The 22,596-nt window shown below is 36.1% G+C and overlaps 2 protein-coding genes across 2 annotated transcripts; both read right to left on the bottom strand.

Moving 5' to 3' along the window:
* Positions 1-255: 255 nt before the first annotated feature.
* Positions 256-12,199, bottom strand: LOC579960 (lysosome-associated membrane glycoprotein 5). The gene is made up of 7 exons (XM_780048.4): positions 11,927-12,199; positions 9,092-9,189; positions 7,971-8,129; positions 6,846-6,983; positions 5,806-5,899; positions 5,009-5,203; positions 256-4,093 (listed from the first exon to the last, which is right to left on the bottom strand). Exons 1-7 carry the CDS (start codon positions 12,009-12,011, stop codon positions 3,930-3,932), a joined length of 933 nt encoding a protein of 310 aa, XP_785141.3. The 5' UTR covers positions 12,012-12,199; the 3' UTR covers positions 256-3,929.
* A 906-nt stretch (positions 12,200-13,105) lies between these two features.
* LOC100887920 lies at positions 13,106-21,915 on the bottom strand. Its single transcript, XM_003723545.3, has 5 exons — positions 21,059-21,915; positions 19,577-19,760; positions 18,319-18,448; positions 15,639-15,816; positions 13,106-15,164 (listed from the first exon to the last, which is right to left on the bottom strand). Exons 1-5 carry the CDS (start codon positions 21,556-21,558, stop codon positions 14,927-14,929), a joined length of 1,230 nt encoding a protein of 409 aa, XP_003723593.2. The 5' UTR covers positions 21,559-21,915; the 3' UTR covers positions 13,106-14,926.
* Positions 21,916-22,596: the final 681 nt, after the last annotated feature.

Raw genomic sequence — 22,596 nt, 5'->3', positions numbered from 1 at the left:
AGGGTTAGGGTTAGGGTTAGGGTTAGGTTTTAGGGTTAGGGTTAGGGTTAGGGTTAGGATTTTTATGATGTCCACTTAATGTACCATGTAGGGTTATATATACATGTATACATATATCTTCCTCTTACTATCCACTTTGATTTCTCTCTCTCTCTCGCTCTCTTTATTCCTCTCTTCTATGGGTATATGTATCTACATGTTGCACGAAGGAGAATAATGAGAAAAAACTTAAAATAACAAATATATGAGCAAAAATGATGTTTACATAAACCTAATCTGTAAATGTTTTTATTTATAACATTTATATATCTATATTTGACAAAAGTATACAATGAAATTAAGTCTACTAAAAATTAAAAACAATTTGGCCTATTATAACCTGTCTGCATCTTGTTATAATTACGTAATGTAGCATGTCACCCACGTAGCATAAACAAACCCAGCATCCTTTTTTTTTTAAGTGTTATTGTTTGTCATAAAATATTAAGCTATAACATCGCGTTAAAATATAATTAGTTCTTTGTATTTTCATCATGACGTTGCCACAAAGTGATTTACAAAAAAGAATATCCAAAGAAAGCGGAAAGATTATATCCTGTGAAAATAATCGCTGTAGCTTTACATTTTTTCTATTGAGTACAATCACATTCCTCTTGTCTATAATCAGATGATAAATAGCATGACATGTTCATTGCCCAATGTCTATGTCATAAATACCAAATAAAAATTTACTCCAATAGACCGTTTTCATACTTCTGTGACCTTTAACACATTCTGTACGTTAGCTTAGATACATACTTTTTGTGAAATATCCATATCTATTTTCTAGAATAGCAGAAAAAAGTTTGGATGATGAAACGGTTTATTTGGGGAAAACGAACTATTGCATTTATCTTTTGGCCATTAATAAATGTAAAAACCTTTGTCACGATTCGATGTTTAAAATCATATCTGGCATGAAGTTTATATAAAATGGGTATTTACACTTAGAGAACAAATTCTCATTTTTATCACAAAGTAATTCTTGTTTCATAATGGCATGTCGCACAAATTTGTATAATAAGGAAAATAAAATAAACACATTATACTTCAAGTTAATAAATTCGCGAAAAGTCATAAAAAGGAGGTGTTTGGGAAAGAGAACAAATTATGAGAAAAAAACAGAAAAGAATGATTTTAAATATTGCACTTTACATACAAAAATAAATAAACGCCTAGATATACAAAGAAATCAATATAACTTTCCTATACACTGTACACAAGCACTAAATGATTTGACAGTAAGGTAGTTGAATTAATAAATGGTGACAGAAATTCAAATTGAAAGAATATTGTACCTGAATCTGAAAAGATGTATCACAGAAATATCTCTAGAAGGGATGCAGGCAACCTCAAATTAACAAACAAATAGTTACATTATAAGATAAAGATAAAGTCTTCCTTATTTAAATTTGAGTCCCTCGGACAGATATGTTCATTTAAAAATTAAGATGCTTTTCAAATGCATATATACATGTACATTGACGAATTCTTGGACATTTCGTGAATGCAAAAGGAGTTGCAAATTAAAGAAAAGGAATCTATATTTTAGCGATATGAATTTCCTGACTCATTAGTTCGAACAAAATAATACACTATTGCATTATTGGTTTTTGCATTGTTGTTGATGTGTTGTTTTTTTGGGGGAGAGGGAGATTCACTACTATCATGGTTAATCTTTATGAGGGTAGCCTCAAATGATTTCGTCGAACACAGATCCATTTAAGATCTATAACTATGATATCTCTAGTAAAAGTAACAAATGAAGTATTGCATCAAATGATAATGCTTTATGTTTACAATAACCCACCTGCCTTCTGCTCTACTTAAATGAGGTTGGAAAGGAAATCTGCTTTGTCTTTTCTTTGATAAACACCTACTAATGAAGACAATATAAGTTCTGACTAGGACTATATAATATATGAAAACACTGACTAAAGTGGATGCGAACTTCATGTTATTATTTTGGAGTGATCAAGTTGAGACGATGTCTAAAGAGAAATGTACAACTTTCAACGATCACAATCCATGATTCTATACGCGTAAGGCTTGAATGTTTTGAAAGTCAAGTCTGCATTCGTAAATACAGAAAGGTTAATGAATCTGAAAATCCGTTTCACTAGTATTTGCACAAAATAAAGTTCAGGTCAATTTACTACGAACATTACACAATTTACATCAAACACTTCACAATGATTACAGTAATTTTTACCATTAACTATCAATGTTCTATATAATGAGATGTTTATTGTCAAGATCTAAAATATAAATGTCTTCTATAATAATATACACTAAATACATTTCATAAAACAGGTGATTTACATGTACATTTCTGGACGGCTACAAAACAAACTTGTACATGTTTACCATACTATATAACAAGGAATGTGTGTTTAACAGTCTTAATTTACAGCACTGGGAGATCAAATATTCAGACTGAATATATGATCAATATGAAATCAAATATAAACTAAAAATAGATGATAAAACACATATAATTTACTATCAAATAAGCATACCTTCCTAGTTTCTAGTTCATCTTAAGAAGGATAGGCAAAAACAGATCATTATTTTTCTTCACATTCCGTTGCATTTGACAAAGACTTAATTTAATCACTATATATATTATAGAAGTTTTTATCTAAAATTGATATAACTTATTTTAGTACGATTATCGCTATGACGTATATAGATCCGCTCGGAAAATGACATATTTATATGTTTTAAACGTAACTCACGTTTTACAATTCAACAAGCGAAGAGAAGATGATGAAGTGAACTGTTTGAAAAATAATTCGAACATTTTCTACTCTCTAATTTATGATATGCACATTTTCACACATATGTCATAGATCATCGGCACGCTTGAAATATACACACACACTACAAATAAAAAAAATATATACTTAATTAATCCATTGATTAATTATTTCAAATAAATAAATAATAAATGATTGAATAAATAAACAGATCAGGAATGATCAAATTCAACATTGCATCATTGTGCTGTGGCATAAGGAAAGGAAACCTAACATACCAACCTTAAATGTTTCCACATGATCTACTGTGCGGTTCGATCCTGTTAAACTTTTGATATTGCAAGTTGAAAATCAGGCCCAACTGAGGATGAATCAAGATTGTACACAACATTATGTAATTCTTCTGGAAACGGTATGAAAATTCAAACGACGGTATAAAAATGCCTTTGAATTTGCATCCCAAGTGAGGATGATGTTTATGATTTTAGAGAACTTTGTACCGAGGTATGAATAGAATTCGTATTCGCCTTATCAAAAATGAACATTCATTTCTGCCTTTGTGATGAAGATTAGTTTTCTTTAAATTTTCTGGGTATTTTTCTCTCTAATCCAAAGTGAAAGACAGCTCATTCATTTTAACTAGTACCTTTATCGTTCATAAAGGTACTAGTTAAAATGAATGAGCTGTCTGACTGGCGAATGTAAAGTAGTTGAAATCTATTGTGTCTATAGAAAGCTATATCGTATTGTGGCGCCACATACACAATACAGCGGAACATTCATCAATTCAACAACAAATGGATCCAGACATTAATGAGTCTGCCAGTAGGGATCAACTTTGATATGAAATTGAATGTATGGATTTAGACGGATTCTACTGGCTAATAACGTCCGGGATAACGTTAGAATAATCGTGGAAGTATTTGCATTGCACCGTCGTGTTTAATCATTTCATTTCCCCTCTCCTTTCATTACTCAGCTCCATCAACTATGAATCTTACACTACCTCATCAAGTGATCTAAACAAATGGGGAGCAGGGGGGGGGGGGTGGAGTCTATCACTGGTTACATTACCCAAATTAACTTTATATGCTGAGACAGTTGGAGCAATCAGCCACACGCTGTATATTATTACTCCATAGAACTGTACGAGGTTCTGTCGGTGATGGCACCCATCCTACGACCTATTGCATATCCAGTAATCACTACTAGAATGACGAGAGCCAAAGTGGCGCCCACGGCTATTGATGCGATGTTAGTTCCTAGAGCCTCCTTGTCGTTTTTACACAGTTGCGCTAGAAAGAGAAAGACGCAAGCAATTTCAATGGAAGATCGTTCGCATAAATACCAACACAAACAATAATTATTTTCCAGTCAATTCGTGGATAACATGATCTTAAGACTTTCAAGAAACCAACTTAATGACTTTACCAATACCATATATTGTACTGCCTGCAGAAATCAAGTTCGGGTTATGCAATAATTATGTTACTATAATGTTTGCACACTTCAAAAGACTACTGGAATTACCTAAGTTTAATTTTTTAAGTCTTTTCGATCGTATATCAGGTAATCAACTTCTTAACAATGTTTAAGTCATATTTTACAGAATAAAGCTTTGCAAATATCAAATTGCATGTATACATCATTTTATGTGCGTAATATGGCGCTAAGTCAGTTTTACTTAATGGTGTGAGAGATGGAAAATAACTTGGAAATATAAGGAATTGATGGGTAACTGCTGTCTTTCCTTTGATGTTAATGTGACTGTAATGTGATGCTGGGTAAACAGAATCTATTGTTTAATTAGTACATTGTTATTTATTATTAAATATGTTAGATATATTCATAAATTGTATGTACTCTTTTTTTTTGTTCGTTTTAGTGGATTTATGGATTTGGCGCCTTACAAAGCTTGTATATCATTATTATTATTATTATTATCATTATTATTATCATTATAATTGTTATTATCATTATTATTATCATCATTATCATTGCTGTTGTTATTATTAATATTATTGTTATAATTATTATTATTACACTTATACATTTCCAGAAATTGCAGGTGCCTTGGGTTCGGGGATTGCACCCGAACACTTTTTTATAAAGCGTGCCAACAGACCTCCTATCACAGGTAGCCCCCGTACATTATATCAACCCCTCCCTCCTTCCGTTTACCAACATAATATGCCACTGTTATGTCTTACCTTTACTAAATGAATCATTTAAAAGATGGTATGGTTGTAACTGCAACTGTCTTAGTTCTAGTATTGCCTTGTCTGTACTGTTCCCTATGCCCACGAGCTCGATGTCGTCCTCCGTTTCGCACTTCCTCGACTTCTCAGCTGGTGTCTTGAACATGTCATCATCGTCGTCTTCGCTCTGCACGGTTTTCATCCCACCTGCAATGATTGGATTCATGTATTTGGTTAATAATCAAGGTATACATACAATGGAAATACGGATTAGCTATTTGTGAATAAACAGAAGAAAAGGCATAAACGATAAACAAAATAAAAACGCCAGCCAGAGCCTGAGGATTGCCTAAAAGAATTTCGAAAACTCTGTGGGAAGGCTCCCATAATGGATAGAATAACGACATAAATATAGGGATGATATGAATGTCAATTAATATGCAGCAAAATAATTATTTCAAAATGGGTTACATTAGATCGTCTTGATAGTTTGGTGGCGCATGAATTTGTGAATAAAACCACCTAAAAGCACCCGTGTATATCTGCAAGGTATCTGAGATTGCAAACTAGACCTAAACTAGGATATTTTCTCCTATTTTTCTATTTTCCTATCTGTTATTATTTCACCTCCCCCGCTCTCTCTCTCTCTCTCTCTCTCTCCCTCTAGCTCTCTCTGGTTCTTTTGCTTCTATCAACGCATCGGTCCTTGTCATTATTCGAATTATTTCCATAACTATTCCTCTATGGCGATTTGTCTCTCCTTCATCCTCTCTTTTTGTTCATCTCTAATTCCTTTCTCTTTAACATACCTCCGGCAGCATCCTCGAAATATGTATCATCGCTTGTATTGTATGAAAATTGAAGTTTTTTAACCTTCCAGCTTTCTTTACCGTTTTCTGTTTTCTGTTGAAATGAACATACAAAGAGAACCCAATATTGTTAGATTAAACAAATTATAGAAATAGTTCCCAAAACATCTTGAAAATGTTATTCATAATTATAATTACAAAGATGTAAATGTCTTTAAAAAAATGAATATGAGTGAATTAAAAGCCAATTTTATGAACAATAATACAACGAAATTGTAATTCAAATAATAGAATATCATGCAATTATTATAGTGCAAGGCTGTCAGTAACTTCACATTTCAGCAAAAGTATTATTATGGCAGTTGTTTTTAACCTGTGCTGAGAAATATAATCATTTTGTCTATTTAAGCACACTTTTTCAAAGACTGTACATGAAACTTGTATTGCACTGATTTGAAATGAGTTAATTTCATCGCAGTCAATGGCCGAATATTACGAAAACTTAACGATCAGTATACTATTAAAAAAATAGTTAACGGGTAATCATGATCGAACAAAATAAACGAGCTGCATGGATACAGGTTAAAGTTACATAAATATATGTATATATATTTATATGTAAAGATTTTACGTTCAAATTCAATTTCGTTTATTTTCTACGTGATTTGTTTCTGAAAAGTACATAGTAAAATTAAGTTTGTATAGATTATTTATTAAGAAAATGAAACAAAACAAGTAATTTTGTCTAAATAGTATAATGCATTGTACAATAGGCTTTTTATTTGTTTCGATTGACACCAACACGTGGGTAAGTGGTTCGCAGATTTAATAATGGAATGGATGTTGTTATACTACAATTTCTATGTATATGTTACAAGAGAAAATTGTTCAACTTTGCATTTTGGGAGTTTAGTAAGCGGTACACGACCCAAATAAACTTTTGTTTTTAAATTAATGTATTCATTCACAAGATATATAAACAATTTACATACTTTGGAGTTCAGGTGCAACAGATCAAGGATACAAAATGCTGTACTTACATTCTCAAAGGCGAATTTGAGGTTGAACTTTCCTTCATTCCATTGGATGGTCAGTAAAGCATGGTCATTCACAGAACCACATGTTCCTATAGCAGTAGCCTTCGACGGGAGAGGGACTTTAACTTGAGCATTTTTGTTCTGTCAATATAAAAAAAGAAAAATTGATGTCAATAACATTTCTCCAGATTTTTTCTCGTTTTGGTGAAGTGTCCACTTGTTCTCTTATATAAAGTTCATGACGAATGTACACGTCATATGGTATAACATAACATTACATCTTATGATATAAGTTATCAATTATAATCATAAGATATATAATATATATGGACACACGCGCGATCCCACTCACACGCACACACACATCGCTCCATCGAAAGTTTTTGTCAATTCAAATCACTGCTTAGAGCATGAACCAAGCGTTCTAAATATATAAGGATTATCATAATTATTATGATTTCTAGGCCTGTACCTTTAGAAGGGAAAAAAAGATTTTATATAAGATTCAACAACATTACACGAATGGGGAGTTAGAACACACGTTAAGAACTACAAAGAATCTCTTTTTACAAAAGAAGAGAAAAGTACAACATTTTGCTATCAATGATATAAATCAAAACCTCATAAAAACGTTAATACACATGTTGAAATACGTGCAAGTGTCTGAAAAAATAAAAGAGTAGGCGTTGTTCATGTTTGGGCAAAGTATCTGGATAAGACATAAACCCTTACTTCTTTCGCCTGTGCACAGAAAAACAAAGGGCAAATCCGAGGTATTTCGTGGTGTCCCATACATTGTATCATTATAGTGAAATGAAGAAAACTGACATCGGAAGTTTCAATTCACTTTATATTTGATCTAATCAAAGTTCTAGAAGGGCTTACAACCCTTTATAATCATTAAATACATGAAAAACTTATGTGCTCGGTAATGTATGGGAAAAAATGAATCAATGTGGATTAAATTATACCGTAGTACCATGTGTACGTTATAATTACCATTAGTATGAAGAAAAAAAAAGAAAAAAAAAAAAAAAAAATCGGAAACAAAAAACAAAACAAGCAACATTAACATGTTGTGCCAAAATTATGGTAAACTATAAGATAAAATGAATTATTTTGCCTAACCTGTTTCTTCGTGTAGAATACATTAAAGACTGCAGAGAAACAGGCACGGATACATGCTTTGCCATTGTCGTCACGGATAGTGAAATCGGCGCGATCAGCAGGTGACGAGGTTGTCAGCTCTTGTGCTGCCTGCGTTGTTTCATCTGCAGAAGTTGGCGCCTAACAAGTTTGAAATGAAAAACAAAGACAATAATGAACACCATATACCCAGGCGCCGCCTTCTGTTCAATCTAGATTGGATTCTTATTGATGGGGTTTCGGTTAAGTCCTCCAGATAAAGAAAGATCATCTGTATTCTAAGTTAATTATAATAAAGTGAATTAAACTGAACATGCATCATTTGTTATCAGGTGCTGCACTAAAAATGGAGGCAATTTGCTTCGTGACCTATCACGAGTTATTGTATTTCACAAACATGGCTGGTCAGTCCAACCTCATGATTGACTCCAAATTCTTGGCAATGTTCTTCTCCTTTGTTCGGTCTGTTGGAGGTCTGGTATTAGTCCCGTTGTTCTGATTGGGCTCACAATTCTTCACTCTTACTATTGAAATACTGTACAATGACACTTGATAGGGGCGGGTCCGGTATTTGTTGAATCGGCCCGGTTCCTAAAAATTCTGACAAGCAAAGGGGAAAATAATGTTATTGAGTATACAAAAGGGGTTGGACCTAAATTAATAGACCCCTGGAACCGCTCCTGCACCACACGTGCATGTTGTATTTCGTTACTTAGGCACTTGGAAAATACATGTCCATGCGAAAATGGCCTGATTGCATGGTAGTAGCGTGGTACGGAGATCACTACTACTAGCAGCTTACCTAGGGTTCAAGACCAAGTGCCTGGCGGTCTAGAAGTACTCTTCATCTCATTAAATCCCCCCGATAGGGATTTAATTTATAGGTCCACTTGCTGCCTATTAACAAGAGATAAGGGCACCTACTTTGTCACTTGCAGTCATCGCAATTATCATCATCATCATCCATCATCATCGTCATCATCATCATCATTATCTTCATCATTATCATCATCGTCATCACCTCAATCATCATCTACATCATCATCGTCGTCGTCATCGTCACCATCATAATCATTACCAGAAAGAGGAGCATAATCATGTACCTTTGTATTTGAAGATTGTTCATCCAGATCTTTATCTTGATAGGGTGATACGAAAGAGCTCTCATCATCCGTGGATGGCGTCTGGCAGTTCACCGAGGCTTGTTTGAGGAATAATAAGGACTAATATTAATGGCAACTCTGAGTTCTAGGCCCTGTTTCATAAAATTTGTTATCAGTAACAAGATACGATTATTAACATAAGCTACTGAAATCCGTATATTGGATTAGCTATGAGTATATTTTGTCATTACATCTGTGATAGTTGTTATTGATATCAATTTGTTTTCATTAATGTTGTTTGTTTTCAGAGACACGCCTGAAAGGCACTCTGAATTCAGATATAGAAATATACGATTTTCGTTCGCAAATGAGTTGAATTATAGTATATGTGTAACTAACTTTCATTCCAAGATATTCATAGAAACAATTCATTTGCTGATACTTTAAATAAAAGGTTGATGGTGCTTTATTATTTACGTAACATTTACCGGATAAACAAACATATTTTTACATTGACTCCAGAGTTGGTCAGTTCGTCGATCAAATTATTAATCAGAATTACACAATTATGTTAATTCTTGATTACCATAACCGTAAACTTAGTTACTAGTACATGATGAATATTCATCGATTATTCATATTATTCATTATTTATTCAACCATATTCTACCATCTATAAGCTACATCGCTCATGGATACCTCGGACAGAGGAAAGGAGAGAGAAAGAATGGAGAAAGAGAGAGAGAGTGAGAAATAGAGAAAGAGAGACCGAGACAGAGACGGATAGACAGACATAGTGGGGGAGGGGACTTATCACACACGAAATAAAAAAACACAATTATGGATGGTATGAATAGCCTGTGAGGCCACACATAATGCTCAAGCTCAATATAACTGAATATATAGTGACCTTTACAAATGCTACATACGGCAGGCACATCCACCAGCGATTCAGATTATATTCACCGATAAAAAGGCGACCTACAAATTTGCGCAAATAAAATATTGAGGTATGGACACAAATAGACTAAGCTTCGCTGGCTGATATGAATGGGATTGGGATAAATTTAAAGCCGCGGAAATTATAATTTTCTAGAGAGGTAAACGAAATGAAACATAGTGTGTTTTTATTTTGATATAGTGGCTAATTAATTGCATTGCAATATTTTCCCTTTGTTTTCGGCACGAATAGGCCCCTAATATAACTCAAATTTTAGACCAATTGATATAGAGATATATAGCCATATACAGACAAATGCCTTTCAAAGGTGTCATTTCCTACCCCCTAATAATAAATTACTAATGATATATTTCAGTTTTTAGAAAATTGAAGGACGTGATTTCTTACTCATAAAAACGTGATTTGGAATTTTTATGAGTATGAGATAATGTGTTCAGGCATTCAGTGGCAGAACATGCAGTTTGAGATTCATTAGGACATTTTACAGTGCTTCCCAGAAAAAAACGAAACCGAGAATCATCGATGTTTTATCATAGCTTAATCACAATGAAAATTAATAAATGACACATATTTGTAAAGCTTAGATCATCCTCTTTCATTTAATGCAACTCATTTTACGCATGAGTGATTGATATATCAATTGAAGAGAGGAAACCCAAAAGTCATTTGGCGGACGGTATTTGAATTTCAAAGAGAAAATCACATTTCTAAAAACTCATTTCACGCATGAGTGATTAAAATCAATTTGAAGAGAGGAAACTCAAAAGTCATTTGGCGGACGGTATCTGAATTTCAAGGAGACAATCACATTTTTAAAAAGTTCAGTTTCTGCTCTTTCATAATTATGACACCTCAATCAGGAAAAATGAGCAAGGAATAGCAAAGTTTTGTTTTTTAAAGAGATGCTTGCATTTCTATAATTTGATTTGAAAGTTCGTTTTCACTGGCTGCCTGTCGTAGCAACAAACGGAATTGACAAGAGACTTCACTCCGTTTCGTTGACGATCAGACATAGACGAAAAACTTCATGCATGGTTGATTTTCAACGAAACGGTGTTAAGTCTTTTGTCAATTCCAATGTATTTTATATAAGAAATTACATGTGTATTCTTTTCATACTAAACCATACATTTCTAGTATGTAAGCGTTTCATCATACATGTATTATTTAACAACTGCAAATACATTGAATGCAAAAATGAAGACAGTCTGATGACATATATATGTTTATTTTAGACGTATATTTTAGACAGCTAATCTATGAGTTGTTTTTTGTAAATTTTTACCCCCCCCCCCCCCCATTCCACAAAAACTTCAAATTATTGTAGAGAACATCTAAAAATAATCTCCCCAGGGAGTTGCGATGGTGCATACTATACGTGAATAAGTCCGATGACCGTGTTAATAATATCTTAGAGACGGTATTCTGTATTAAACGCTATATTAATCCGTATTAATTAGTATTATTATAATAAAATGATCGGAAAAGCTAAAAGGCTATACGATCAGAATCATGAAGACAGCATTATTTACAATGGAAGCAACACTTTATAAGATTTTCCTTCTAATATATTTTCTTCGTAACATAAAGTTATTCTTACTTGATTGTGGTATCATCATGATTGTAAACAACATCATGTGTGATGCACTAGTTTTTAACTTAAAGTATATCAAATAGATCTAGTCTGCACCCTTATGCTAGGGATGCTCTCATAATCTTCCCAGCTCTTGTTAATAGACGTATACCATTAGATAGCATTCCTTCGGTCACCGTATGGCTAGAGGAACATTATTGTCATGTCACTTTAAATCAAGACGGAGGCATCATCGCATATCAATCATTCAGAGCATTGTTTAGTAGTTCACGTGACTTACCAAATAAGAATAGAGTCAGTGTGATAGCAAGATACATCCTGAATTCCATCGAAGGCGTAGCCATGTTTTTCCTTAGACTAAGCATCTGATTGTTCTTTGAATCTAGTCACTGCCGCACCCGATGAAAGCCTATTTGATCGGATGTACGCCACACAGCTTCTTACCCAATGCCTCCGCACATACACGTAGTACCCACGCACACCCACATACGGTACTGTACATTTCATCTCCTCTGGTGCTTTCTATAGTCGCGTGTGCGTGTGTGGTGTGTGTGCGGGGAAGATGCGAGTGTGTATGAGTGCATCGTCAGGTATACACAGAGAGCGCCAAAGGGTGAATGGATTTTGACGATTTCCCCTTCATCACAGACGACATAAAAGAGCCCCACCATTGGGAGCAGTTCGATCGATACGCTGAGATGACGTCACAACTGTCTTCAGAGTCTTAAGTGGTTTATATTCGATTTGAATAAATGTTGGTTAGGCGAGGGAGTACTCGTGAGAGAACGATATTGATTTGTCTCCGGAATAAAGATCGAGGAAGATTATAGTCGCAGTGACGTTGACCTTAATATCAGAGCTAATTAACGGGCTTATGGAGGGGACTAGGGTAACTGTAACTAACTAGCTACTATCACTTCATCCAATTGAATGGATAATGACATAGAACATTATCTTTGAGTAGGGGTCGCTCTCCGCCAAGCACAGGTTTTTTTCTCTTTTTGTAAATAGAAGTGATGTAAAATTGCTCGCCAAAATCTCCTTATGTTGACCATCTACTAGACATTATTTTAAACCTAATGAAGTGCCAGAGCTTTTCGTGCAACCGGATGTCCACTTTCTACTTGTCTTCTACATTATAATGGGAAATCAGGGGTGGGGTAAGATGGAAATGTTACAACGAAAAGCGCGTAGATTAAATGTATGTAATAGGGATATCAGAACATTGTCCTTATTTGGGAAACAAAATTACCCAGATTTATTGATGTCATTGGGATCAAGGGTGACAGAGCAGGCGAGATGAGGCATAGTGCCTGTGCCCACTTCTTTAAAAAGAGCCCCTTATTTTTGGAGGGAAATATGATTAGTCCTCATGCGAACTCGTCTCCGATTTGACTTCAATGAAATTTTAAATTGTCCCCAAAACAACGCCCTGAATAAAGAAATAATGAACGAATAGTGAGCATGACATTTGAGAAGGATTTATTTATTAAAGTTATCGTTATGCACCTTACAAATTTATAAAAATCTCCCGACAATAATGATTTAAATTCACAACTTGAATAACAGACGATTAGTTCGGAAGTATATTAGACTTATTAGGAACTGCACAAGTTACCACGTCTAAAATATGATAACTTATTCGAGATTATAACATTTAATTTGGTGTGACCTTCGAATAAGGAAAGTTAAGACAAATTTTGAGTTGAAGCAAAGTTCTTCTTCTTCGGTCGATCCACATTTACAGTGCGATTATAGTTACACAATCATAAATATTCTAATAACAAATGATCACAGTGCCCCCATTATGAACAGCATGACTACTGATGAGGCTTTCCTGGGTTGATAAAACCATATCATTTTATCTATTTTATTTAGTTGTTTATTTATTGTATATTCGTTATTTGTTTCTGATGATGAAGACGAAGAAGATGATAATGATCATCATGATCATCAGTATTGATGTCATTATTGTTATTATATTGAGATCCGGCAGACATGGATACATTACATATACCTTTTTCCTAATTTTAAAATGTTACTCTTTGGTGGTTGGTCAAAATTATCTACAAAGGCACTAGGCAGCATGGAGACAGCATTTCAGCAGAAAAAATATTGGGGAAATATGCTGTACATAATAGATAAGTATATGCTAAAGTGACGCTCAGACAATAACATCTCCAACTCGAGTGAGTTTGGCTAAATTATTAGTAAAATGTGATCGTCATTAAACAGTTGGGCATAAAACTCTCCAACGGTTGATCGGACAATGCAAAAATCCTCGAACTACGTAGAGTATATGGAATACGTAGTCCTAGGATTTGGACTTTTTTAATAGCTCTAACAATCAAATGAGCAAAAGTTTAACAATTTCAACTTTCTTGTCGTGAATCAAAGAGTAAATATAGACTTAGACAAACAAATTTGATAAATTATTACTACATTTTTTGATCACTTTACCACTATATCGTGCCACTTCATGTGTGTATAGCAAACAAGGCACTTCTTTTCATCTATACCTTCTTCTTTGTAGTAAAATGTACTGCTGTTGAAGGTTACTAAAATGTACATGATTAGATAAATGCGTTCCCTATTGGTAGACAATAGGCTATAATATTGCAAACGTAGATTTCGAGAAAACTAGCTATAATAAATTTAATAATATCTTGGATTCATATAGCACTTTGTGCATCGTCGATTCATCTAGGCGCTTAACAGATATTATAATGGCTATATTGATATAGGATGGCATAATAAAGTCCTTTCCTGGTGACCCGGCGTGTCCCCGTGAAGAGTTTCCTCCACCATTACCACTGATGGAGACTTTAGAACGCGCTACATATCAACCCAAAATGGTACTCAGCATATACATTGAATTGTCATGACGCTAGCAATTATGGAATACTCTACGCAATGATGCATAGCTACAACAATTTTCAGATTGATGTGAGAAAGGCTAACCAAACAAAGTTGCCGAGAAGTTTGCTGCTGCTGAGACATAATTTTCAGATATATTCTTAAAAAGATAATATCTGATGAATCCCTAGTCTTTATAAAAACATAGATCTCTACAGACTTATATATTTATCAAATAAAAATAAAAAGTGAGGAATGGTTCACTTTGTTTTAAGCTACGCAAAGATTATTCTCTTATTCCTTTCGCATAATATATATATATATATATTCGGGGAAAAGATAAATACTTGAAGAGACTGAGCCTTATCATACGGAATAATGCTCTAAACCCATTGTCCTTTCACTGAATCCACCACTGTCGACATTATTCCTTGAAGAGTAAGAATCCAGTAAAAGTGGAATATCTGTACTTATCGCTAAAAAGCCCAAACTCTGAGGAAGGTGCTAGACGCAGCCATACTGCATCCCCTGCTAGGAGGGATATGACTGTACTCTGGGTCTCCATCGTATTCCGGTCGTCTTCGTCTGTGTAAATGCCCACCACATAATCGTCATTCTTCATCAGCAGCACGCCGAGGTATTTGCCATCTGCTGTCCGTAAGCTGAGACAAAAAGTTCAGAGAAAATTGAATGATTGAATAATTCAATGATTGGAAGTCGAGGATCAACACAAATTGTGTGCGTTCAACTAATACTACTACTCTAATTCACCGCAAGGTTTGAGTTGTTTGCAATGGCGTATTCAGAAATTTTAAAACAGGGGGGTGTACGTCACTCACACAGCATGTATGATAAAGTAACATCGCAAGTATTGATAATGTCATAGCATTCTAAAGCAAATGTTTGATACTTCGTACATAATTATGTTTGTATTTCTTACACGGCAATAGTTTGATGATTTTGATGTTTAAAGAAAACATATATCAAAGCTAATTAGAACAAATTTATTAAGCAAAGTGATTCTTGTGAGTTCTGAAAACCTCAACATAAATTGGCAATTATATGATTTCCTATGCAAGTTACAGTTACCCCTGTCTCAGAAACTAATTCATTAACATTCTTTTTTTAATATTCACCTGTACGTGAAGTAATACCATCCCGGTACACTGCAGACGAACGTGTAATTGGAGACCAGGAAGTCTTCTCCAATGTTTTCTATGACATCTTGAAACTGGACGGCCTGGGCAACACCTTCTTCTCCATACTGTGGCTCAATTGCTGCAGCTGAGAACGCAATCTTTCTCGATGCATCCACTAAATGAAAGTAAATAAATGTTGTTTTTAAACAAAAAGTGTGCCCTAAATGCATTTCAATATCAAAGGTGTATGTTCTCTGTATACGTTTCCACGGTGATTATTCACTATTGGGGCTTTCTGTAACACCATGTGCATATGGCAGCCTTTAATAGTGAAAAGGGCTGTTTGTATGCTCTTTCGTAAAAAGAACCGCTTAGGGGGCATTTAGAGGAAAAAGTCATTTTGCGAACATTAAGGTTGTTTTTTTAATAGCTCCTTGTATTCTCTTTGTCACTTTAGTTTGTTTATTAACTAGATTAAAAATCTTCAGCGTGTAAGGTATAACTTATATGCAGCTAAGTATACGATCATTGCATGCATTAACGTTTTAACATATCTCATACCAATGGACATATTAAATGGATAGATTTATACAACTATACTTGTTTGAAAAAAATCTGCTTTCTAAAATGCGTTACACAGAGCGTCTCCATTTATATCAAAAAATATATCAGTATAGCAGATATTCATTGACATAATGTCCACGTTTATGCAGCCCTCTTAATATCTTTTCAACATAAAGGTAATATATATATTGTTGTACTTTTTTTTAAAACGATCCAACTTTTTTTCTTCTCGCAAACGCCCTCAAAACACAGAACAGATTTACGTATTAGACGGTCATAGAATGTGAGATTGGTGCATAATTTGGTTAGTCGGAGAGTAATCACTGAAATACGAGATGACATTACAAGAGTACACTGTATATATTTTCCCAATATGCTGGCGAAAGCTTCTGCTGTCAAGATTCGTAGCATGTCTACTCAATCAATTACATTGGCAGCGATACAATGGAGAGGGTGTGGAATGGGAATAAAGGGGTGGATCCAAGTTTATGAGAAAGGGGGCGCAACGACGGATTTTTTTTAGGGGGGATTTTATTCTCTATCCGGAATATCATTTTCGAAAAGTCCACAGGCCTCCTGTAGACCCTGGTGGGGATGGTAAGGTTCCTTTTGTTCCCCTACTTCCTCTTCTCAATCCGAGAGAAAAAGGAAATTAAAAAGTCCTCTGGCATTACGTCAGCGCAAAAAAAAGTCATTTCACTGCTTGATAAAACGCGAGGGGAGAAGCATTTGATATTATTTCCATCGCCTTTAAAATATAGGGGAGATCCCCCTTCCTACCCCATCCCTCAGTCATGATTAAGCCCGTGTTTCAACAAATTTCCAGCCAGGTACTGTTTCCTTGTTATAAATCCATGTTCCTTACACCAAAGGCCTATTGCAGGTGGACTCTAGGTGGATTCCTGTAATCGGTTTACAAGATAATGCGATGAGAATGGTATAAACGTAATAGATTGTTATTTTTAAACCCACTGAATACAGCAGTGGGGAAGCAGTCTCACAAGAAGGATGTGAATGGACAAATCTACAAATTAAGGTGTGGTAAGGATTCATATCATCGTCCTGTCACCTTTTTACCTTTCATCTTTTTTTTTCGTCATTCGTTCGATTTGGGGCATGACCCCCCCCCCCCCCCACGCAACCGAACGTTAATAAAATTCCATTGGACATACAATAACCTTCTCTTTTTTTTTTTGTTACATAAATTATTTTGAATAACAGCGAAATAATTACATAATTGTAAAAGAGCTTTGACGGTATATCTATCTCGGACTTTTCAGAAAATGTGGGTGGGGGGGGGGGGAGGCATAAAAAAGGAAGAAGAAAAATCAGCTACAGACCAATTTTCTGACATGACTAATTTTTTTTTGCCTGGATTGTGATTTGGATATCTTGTCAGACCACTCCACCCTAGCTTAGGCCTATGCATTAGGAGGAGAGGGAAGTTGTCAATGTATGCGGTTTTAACTCCTCTGAAAATCTTTTTAAGGGGGCCATTGCACCCCGCCCCCCCCCCCCTCCTTTTTTTTCTCCCTTGATATGCCTATCGAGCTTGCACTATACATGAAAAAAGACATGTAGCACAATGATACTTTGATACTAAGTATTCTCCTTGATAAAATAGCTCATAATACTCAACAACAAAGGACCTGTAGCCTGGGAGCTATTTATGGGCAGTGCCATTATGGGGGATTGGGGGGGGGGGGGTACCGATTAGGAGGAAGGTGCGGAAGGTATTCCTTATTTTTTTTCCTTTCTCGTCCTTGACAACTCTATTATATTTTCTCTCCTTTCTTGATGTCTGTTCGCCTTTTTTGTTTGCCAAAATTATCGGGAGCTACGTGCCCCTACTCCCTGTTTCGTACGCTACTGTTCCTTTAAAGTAGAAGAATGCTTTTACAGCTCTATGCGTCATTACTTTGCCATCGGGAAAGATATGGCATCGGACGTGACACTGAGCTCACTCTCCTTCTTTTATTGCTCTGTGTACTGATCGAAATGCGTTGGGTTTATCATCATGACCTTTAATAGGCCGGGTTCAAGCTTAACAAAGAATGGTTGTTAAACCGCTTTAGAGGAACTTAAATGAAAGAAATTATGGAGAAATAATCACCTCTGTCGGTGTTTGGCGAATGTGAAGCCAATTCTGCGCGGGATACCCTGACTGGCTGAAGTTCAGTTTCTCTGATGACATTCGCTGATCCGTTGAGGAATTCTTCCTTCTTTGAGGCACCTGGTGAGACCTGCGTGATGGTGGTATTGGTAGAAGCAAGGAGGCAGGATAGAAGGAGGAAAGGGCATGGAATTTAATAGCTGATCAGTGGCTTGAGGGGTAAGGCCATGAAAACGTGCAGAATATGTCGTTTGCTGACAAAAATATCTTGTTATGGAATGCCCATATTTCTATTCTCATCACATACTTGGAAACTGTGATATCATGCGTCGGTGAAAACAGCTTTCTCTCGGAAGGGGCGTGGGGGGGGGGGGGGGGCGTCTTGGGTATGAAGCCTAACTAAATTTGTGGTCACAGTGTGGGAACAAAATATTTATTCAATTATTCAAAATTGGGAGATGTATCCCCTTTCCCATCTACAGCGTATCTCTAAGCTCAAGATATGCAATGTCTATTTTTTTAAATAGAGAAGAAAAAAAAAACAGTAATTATTACACAAGTGTAGTGTAATGAGGAAGATAAAGGCATTCAGTAAGTATATTTTCAGAAAACTGCCAGTAAATTTGCTTAACTTGAACCAAAATTCAGGGAAAAATCATATCCGTGTAAGCAACCGCACTTTCGTTTCAGTAATGAACCTATTACCATGGTACCAGTATGATATCAGGTAGCGTTAGCAATTATTCACTTAACATTATAAAGAAAAGAAAAATTATTAATCATGTGATTACCCTAACCTCATCCTCCCCCCCCCCCAACGAACTTGACCCAGAAGTGTTATGTAGTATCGTTTGAAATGAAGATGACGCGTCTTTAATGATTTAATGATCAACGATTTCCTTCTCCACCTACTTCGTTTTCCATTTTTCCTCCTTCTTCCGGTTCTTTTTCAGCCTCTTCATCTTTCTTTCACTTCTTTCATTCTTTTGGTATTTGTGTTGTCTCCTGATGAATCGCTACTACTGTTTTTGCTTCTTCTTGATCTATACTTTGTCTGCTTCTTCCGTACATCTTCTGTTTCTTCTTACTTTCATCATTCTATTGCTTCATCTCCTTCCTTATTCTTCACATTATCATTCTACTCTTCTCCTTCTTCGTCTTTTTTCTTTCTTCTTCCTCTTTTTCTTCTCCTCCTTCTCCTAACCCCTCCTCTCCCCATCCCCTCTCTTCCTGTCATGTCTCTTCCTATTGTCTTTACCTGATTCTTTGAATCGTCGGTGTTTGATTCTGCAAAGTTGCCGAGCTGAATTAGATATTTGGCAATGAAGTCAATCACAGCTCTAGTGTCATTTGATGCAGGATCCTGCCGAAGTTGATTTACTAAGAACGGAATACTTGAAGACGGCGATCGGTTACGGACGTAGCTAGCCAATTCCGCCTCCCTGTGAAATTAATCATCAAGTACTTGCATAAATTATAAAGATGCGGGTGTAAGAATATTTAGCAATATACTTTTAGATTCATGATCAAGGTTGACTACATTGTGACTCAACGAACCATTCCTGGCACAGATATTCGCATCAGTGATACCCAACATGAGGGCAATTGTGTGTCTTACCATATTTGAGCAAATCTGTTTCCTGTTTGCGTTAATGTTTGCCTAACTAAGGTAACATTTGCCCGACTTATTTTGCCAAATCATGAACTCCTTATTGACCAAAATTGAGGAAAAATCACGCGATCGAGTGGCAAACGCATGGTCGGAAACATAATTACAATCATTTAAGGCAACTTTTACCCATATTCTTCTTTTCCTTCTTCTGCTTCTTCTTCTTTTCTTCTTTTGGCAGTCACTAGGACAGTACCCTATTATTACTGATGATCCCAGATTGTTTCACAGCTGCAAATGTATGAATATCAATTTATTTATTTGTGTTAAGTGTACACCACGTGTAATTTAAACCTATTCGTACACTATATATCAAAGAATCGAGACTAACGACAAATGGCAGGGCACAATTACTGATATGTAATTTTTACAATTTTTCTTTCGAATTGTTGCAAAGGTTAACTTATTCCATGTAAATTCGCTTCATTCAGAATATAAACTCTTTCCTCAAATACTGCCGATTCCATACAAAATCAGCTTCTGTGCCTTTCTAAATATAAATCCGTTCTTTGTTAAGATTTTTGTGTATTTTTCACATTTACTATGCCCTACGTCCCGCACGACCACGTCGTTTTGAAAGGATGTCAAGCAACCATTGTGGCAAAACCAGGGGCAGAGATTAACATCATTCATGACGGTTTGTGAGCCATGAAAAACCCATTTTCCTTCAATTTTGATAGAATTCTCTTTTTAATAGTCATGTTATCACGTCATCCTTTTTCTTGACTGAAGTTTTACATAAAGTCGTGTTGTTTCGTTGAAATATCATGCGAGATAATACTTGGGGAAAATCTAGGTTACCATACATATTTTGTATTTGTAATGGTGTGGTTAGTAAACAATCTTGAGGGGAGAGGGGGGCACACACTAATATGATACACAGCTGATTTATTTTGTAACCAGTGGGGCCAAAAGTCCCTCCCCCCAAAAAATGACGCCTTTGTTTTATATGGACACATTTATTGTTGTCTATATTATGCCTTTAGTACGCCTTAGTGTATTAACCAGTTTTCAAAAGGAAATGCTAAATCGACAAATTACCAAAATATATGCTATTTAATTATATCTCACCTGTTACCGAGGTATTCAGACACCTTGTTGATCTGCTCCTCCATTCGACCATCATCACCACCGAATTCTTCACGAGCACCGTCGGCAAGCTTGCCTAAGGCATCCCCAACATACTTCTCTCCCAGTATTCTCCCCAGCTTTCCGACAAGTGCATCTATATTCTGATTCAGGTTAACCTTCTTATCCAATCTCCGTCTCAACGCCTCATTTTGGTCAGAGAGTTCTTCAAACTTCGCTTGCAAGTCGCTGAGCTTTTTATAAATGTCATCCTGGAACGACGAAGCCGTAAAATTCAGATGGTCTTGTTTGTGGTGGATTAGATGTTCAACCGGTACATGTTCTCTCACTGTTTTTCCAGCGGTTTGAACCTGCTGGTAAAACGCGTCTGTAGATCCATGTCCTCGCATTTTTCTTTCAATAATTGGGAGTGTTAAACCGAGCGATATAAGGCTGAAAAGTATGACACTCGTCCGGCAGACTATCTCAGTAAATCGCGCCATTTTCGGTCCATACAATAATAATATTTACAACCTGGAGTGACGTTTTTATCAATTTCACATTCCACTGCTCACTTGACGCTCTCGAAACAGGCTCTCTGTCTTGATCACCCTAACAGAATGTCATGCTCCAAAGTTCGACAGTGTTGTACAAGCTGGCTGTTAATCGCAAACGGATCTCTAGTAGTTGAGTGCGATACGTAATTCAAACAATCAAAGCAAACAATAGCGCCAACATAACATGCTCGCTCTCGATATTAACTCGTCACTCCTTGCAGTTAACAACTTTATTTGTGCGTGATATAACGACCCTTAAGTTTATATTTAGCAGTGACTTTTTGCACGTTCTCCTGCTCGTCGCGTTTCATCAAAGATTTACTGTGCCTTCCCTACCCTATAGACTTTGGGTCCGAAGGAGTCCGGCGTGTCGCGGGGGGGGGGGGGGGGGGGGGGTGAAAAACTGCATTTTGGGGGATCATAGTATTCAGCTAGGAAACTGTATGAAACTGTATTTCACAGGGGCTTTTTAAGAGACTGACGTGTTAGGGGTTAGTGGCGTATCTAGAATCTTCTTTTAAAACTTGGGTGGAATATCGTCGGACTCGGTTCAAGACAAACTGCCAGCGGGACAATAGCCCCCCCCCCCCCCCCCCCCCCTCTGAGGACAATCCCCCGGAGAAAAAAAACCGAGGACAATCCCCCGTGGACAATAACCCCCCGAAAAAAGAATGCTTTGATTAAAACCAACTTATTATCAGGGTGGACATCGATCCCTTTCATTACCAGAGGTGATATTTTCGGGGAAGGGGGGAGGGGGGGGGGGGGTCATTGTTCTAGGGGGTTAATTTTAGGGGTCGGGGTATTTGTCCACGGGGGGGGGGGGGGGGTAATTGTCCTGGGGGAGTAATTTTCTGGGGGTAATTTCCCCGGGGTTGATTGTTCTTGGTTGTCCTGGGGGGAGGGGTAATTGTTCTAAGGGGTTAATTGTCCTAGGGGTAAATTTCCCTGGGGTAATCGTCAGGGAGATAATTGTTCTTGGGG

This window comes from Strongylocentrotus purpuratus, unplaced genomic scaffold, assembly GCF_000002235.5.
Source record: "Strongylocentrotus purpuratus isolate Spur 01 unplaced genomic scaffold, Spur_5.0 spur5_scaffold_5, whole genome shotgun sequence".
Classification (NCBI taxonomy): domain Eukaryota; kingdom Metazoa; phylum Echinodermata; class Echinoidea; order Camarodonta; family Strongylocentrotidae; genus Strongylocentrotus; species Strongylocentrotus purpuratus.
This window is presented reverse-complemented; position numbering and strand designations above follow the sequence as displayed.

Bases quoted from the DNA above. Each gene is read 5' to 3' on its own strand.
- LOC100887920 (XM_003723545.3), bottom strand. From the start codon at position 21,558: ATGGCGCGATTTACTGAGATAGTCTGCCGGACGAGTGTCATACTTTTC. The intron at 18,449-19,576 runs GTAAAGACAATA...ACCATCACGCAG, and splicing joins CCGACGATTCAAAGAATCAG to GTCTCACCAGGTGCCTCAAA. The intron at 15,817-18,318 runs GTGATTATTTCT...ACTTTCATTTAG, and splicing joins TTCGCCAAACACCGACAGAG to TGGATGCATCGAGAAAGATT.
- LOC579960 (XM_780048.4), bottom strand. From the start codon at position 12,011: ATGCTTAGTCTAAGGAAAAACATGGCTACGCCTTCGATGGAATTCAGG. The intron at 8,130-9,091 runs GTACATGATTAT...CAAACTTGTTAG, and splicing joins AACAATCTTCAAATACAAAG to GCGCCAACTTCTGCAGATGA. The intron at 5,900-6,845 runs GTAAGTACAGCA...TCATTTCAACAG, and splicing joins TCAAATTCGCCTTTGAGAAT to AAAACAGAAAACGGTAAAGA.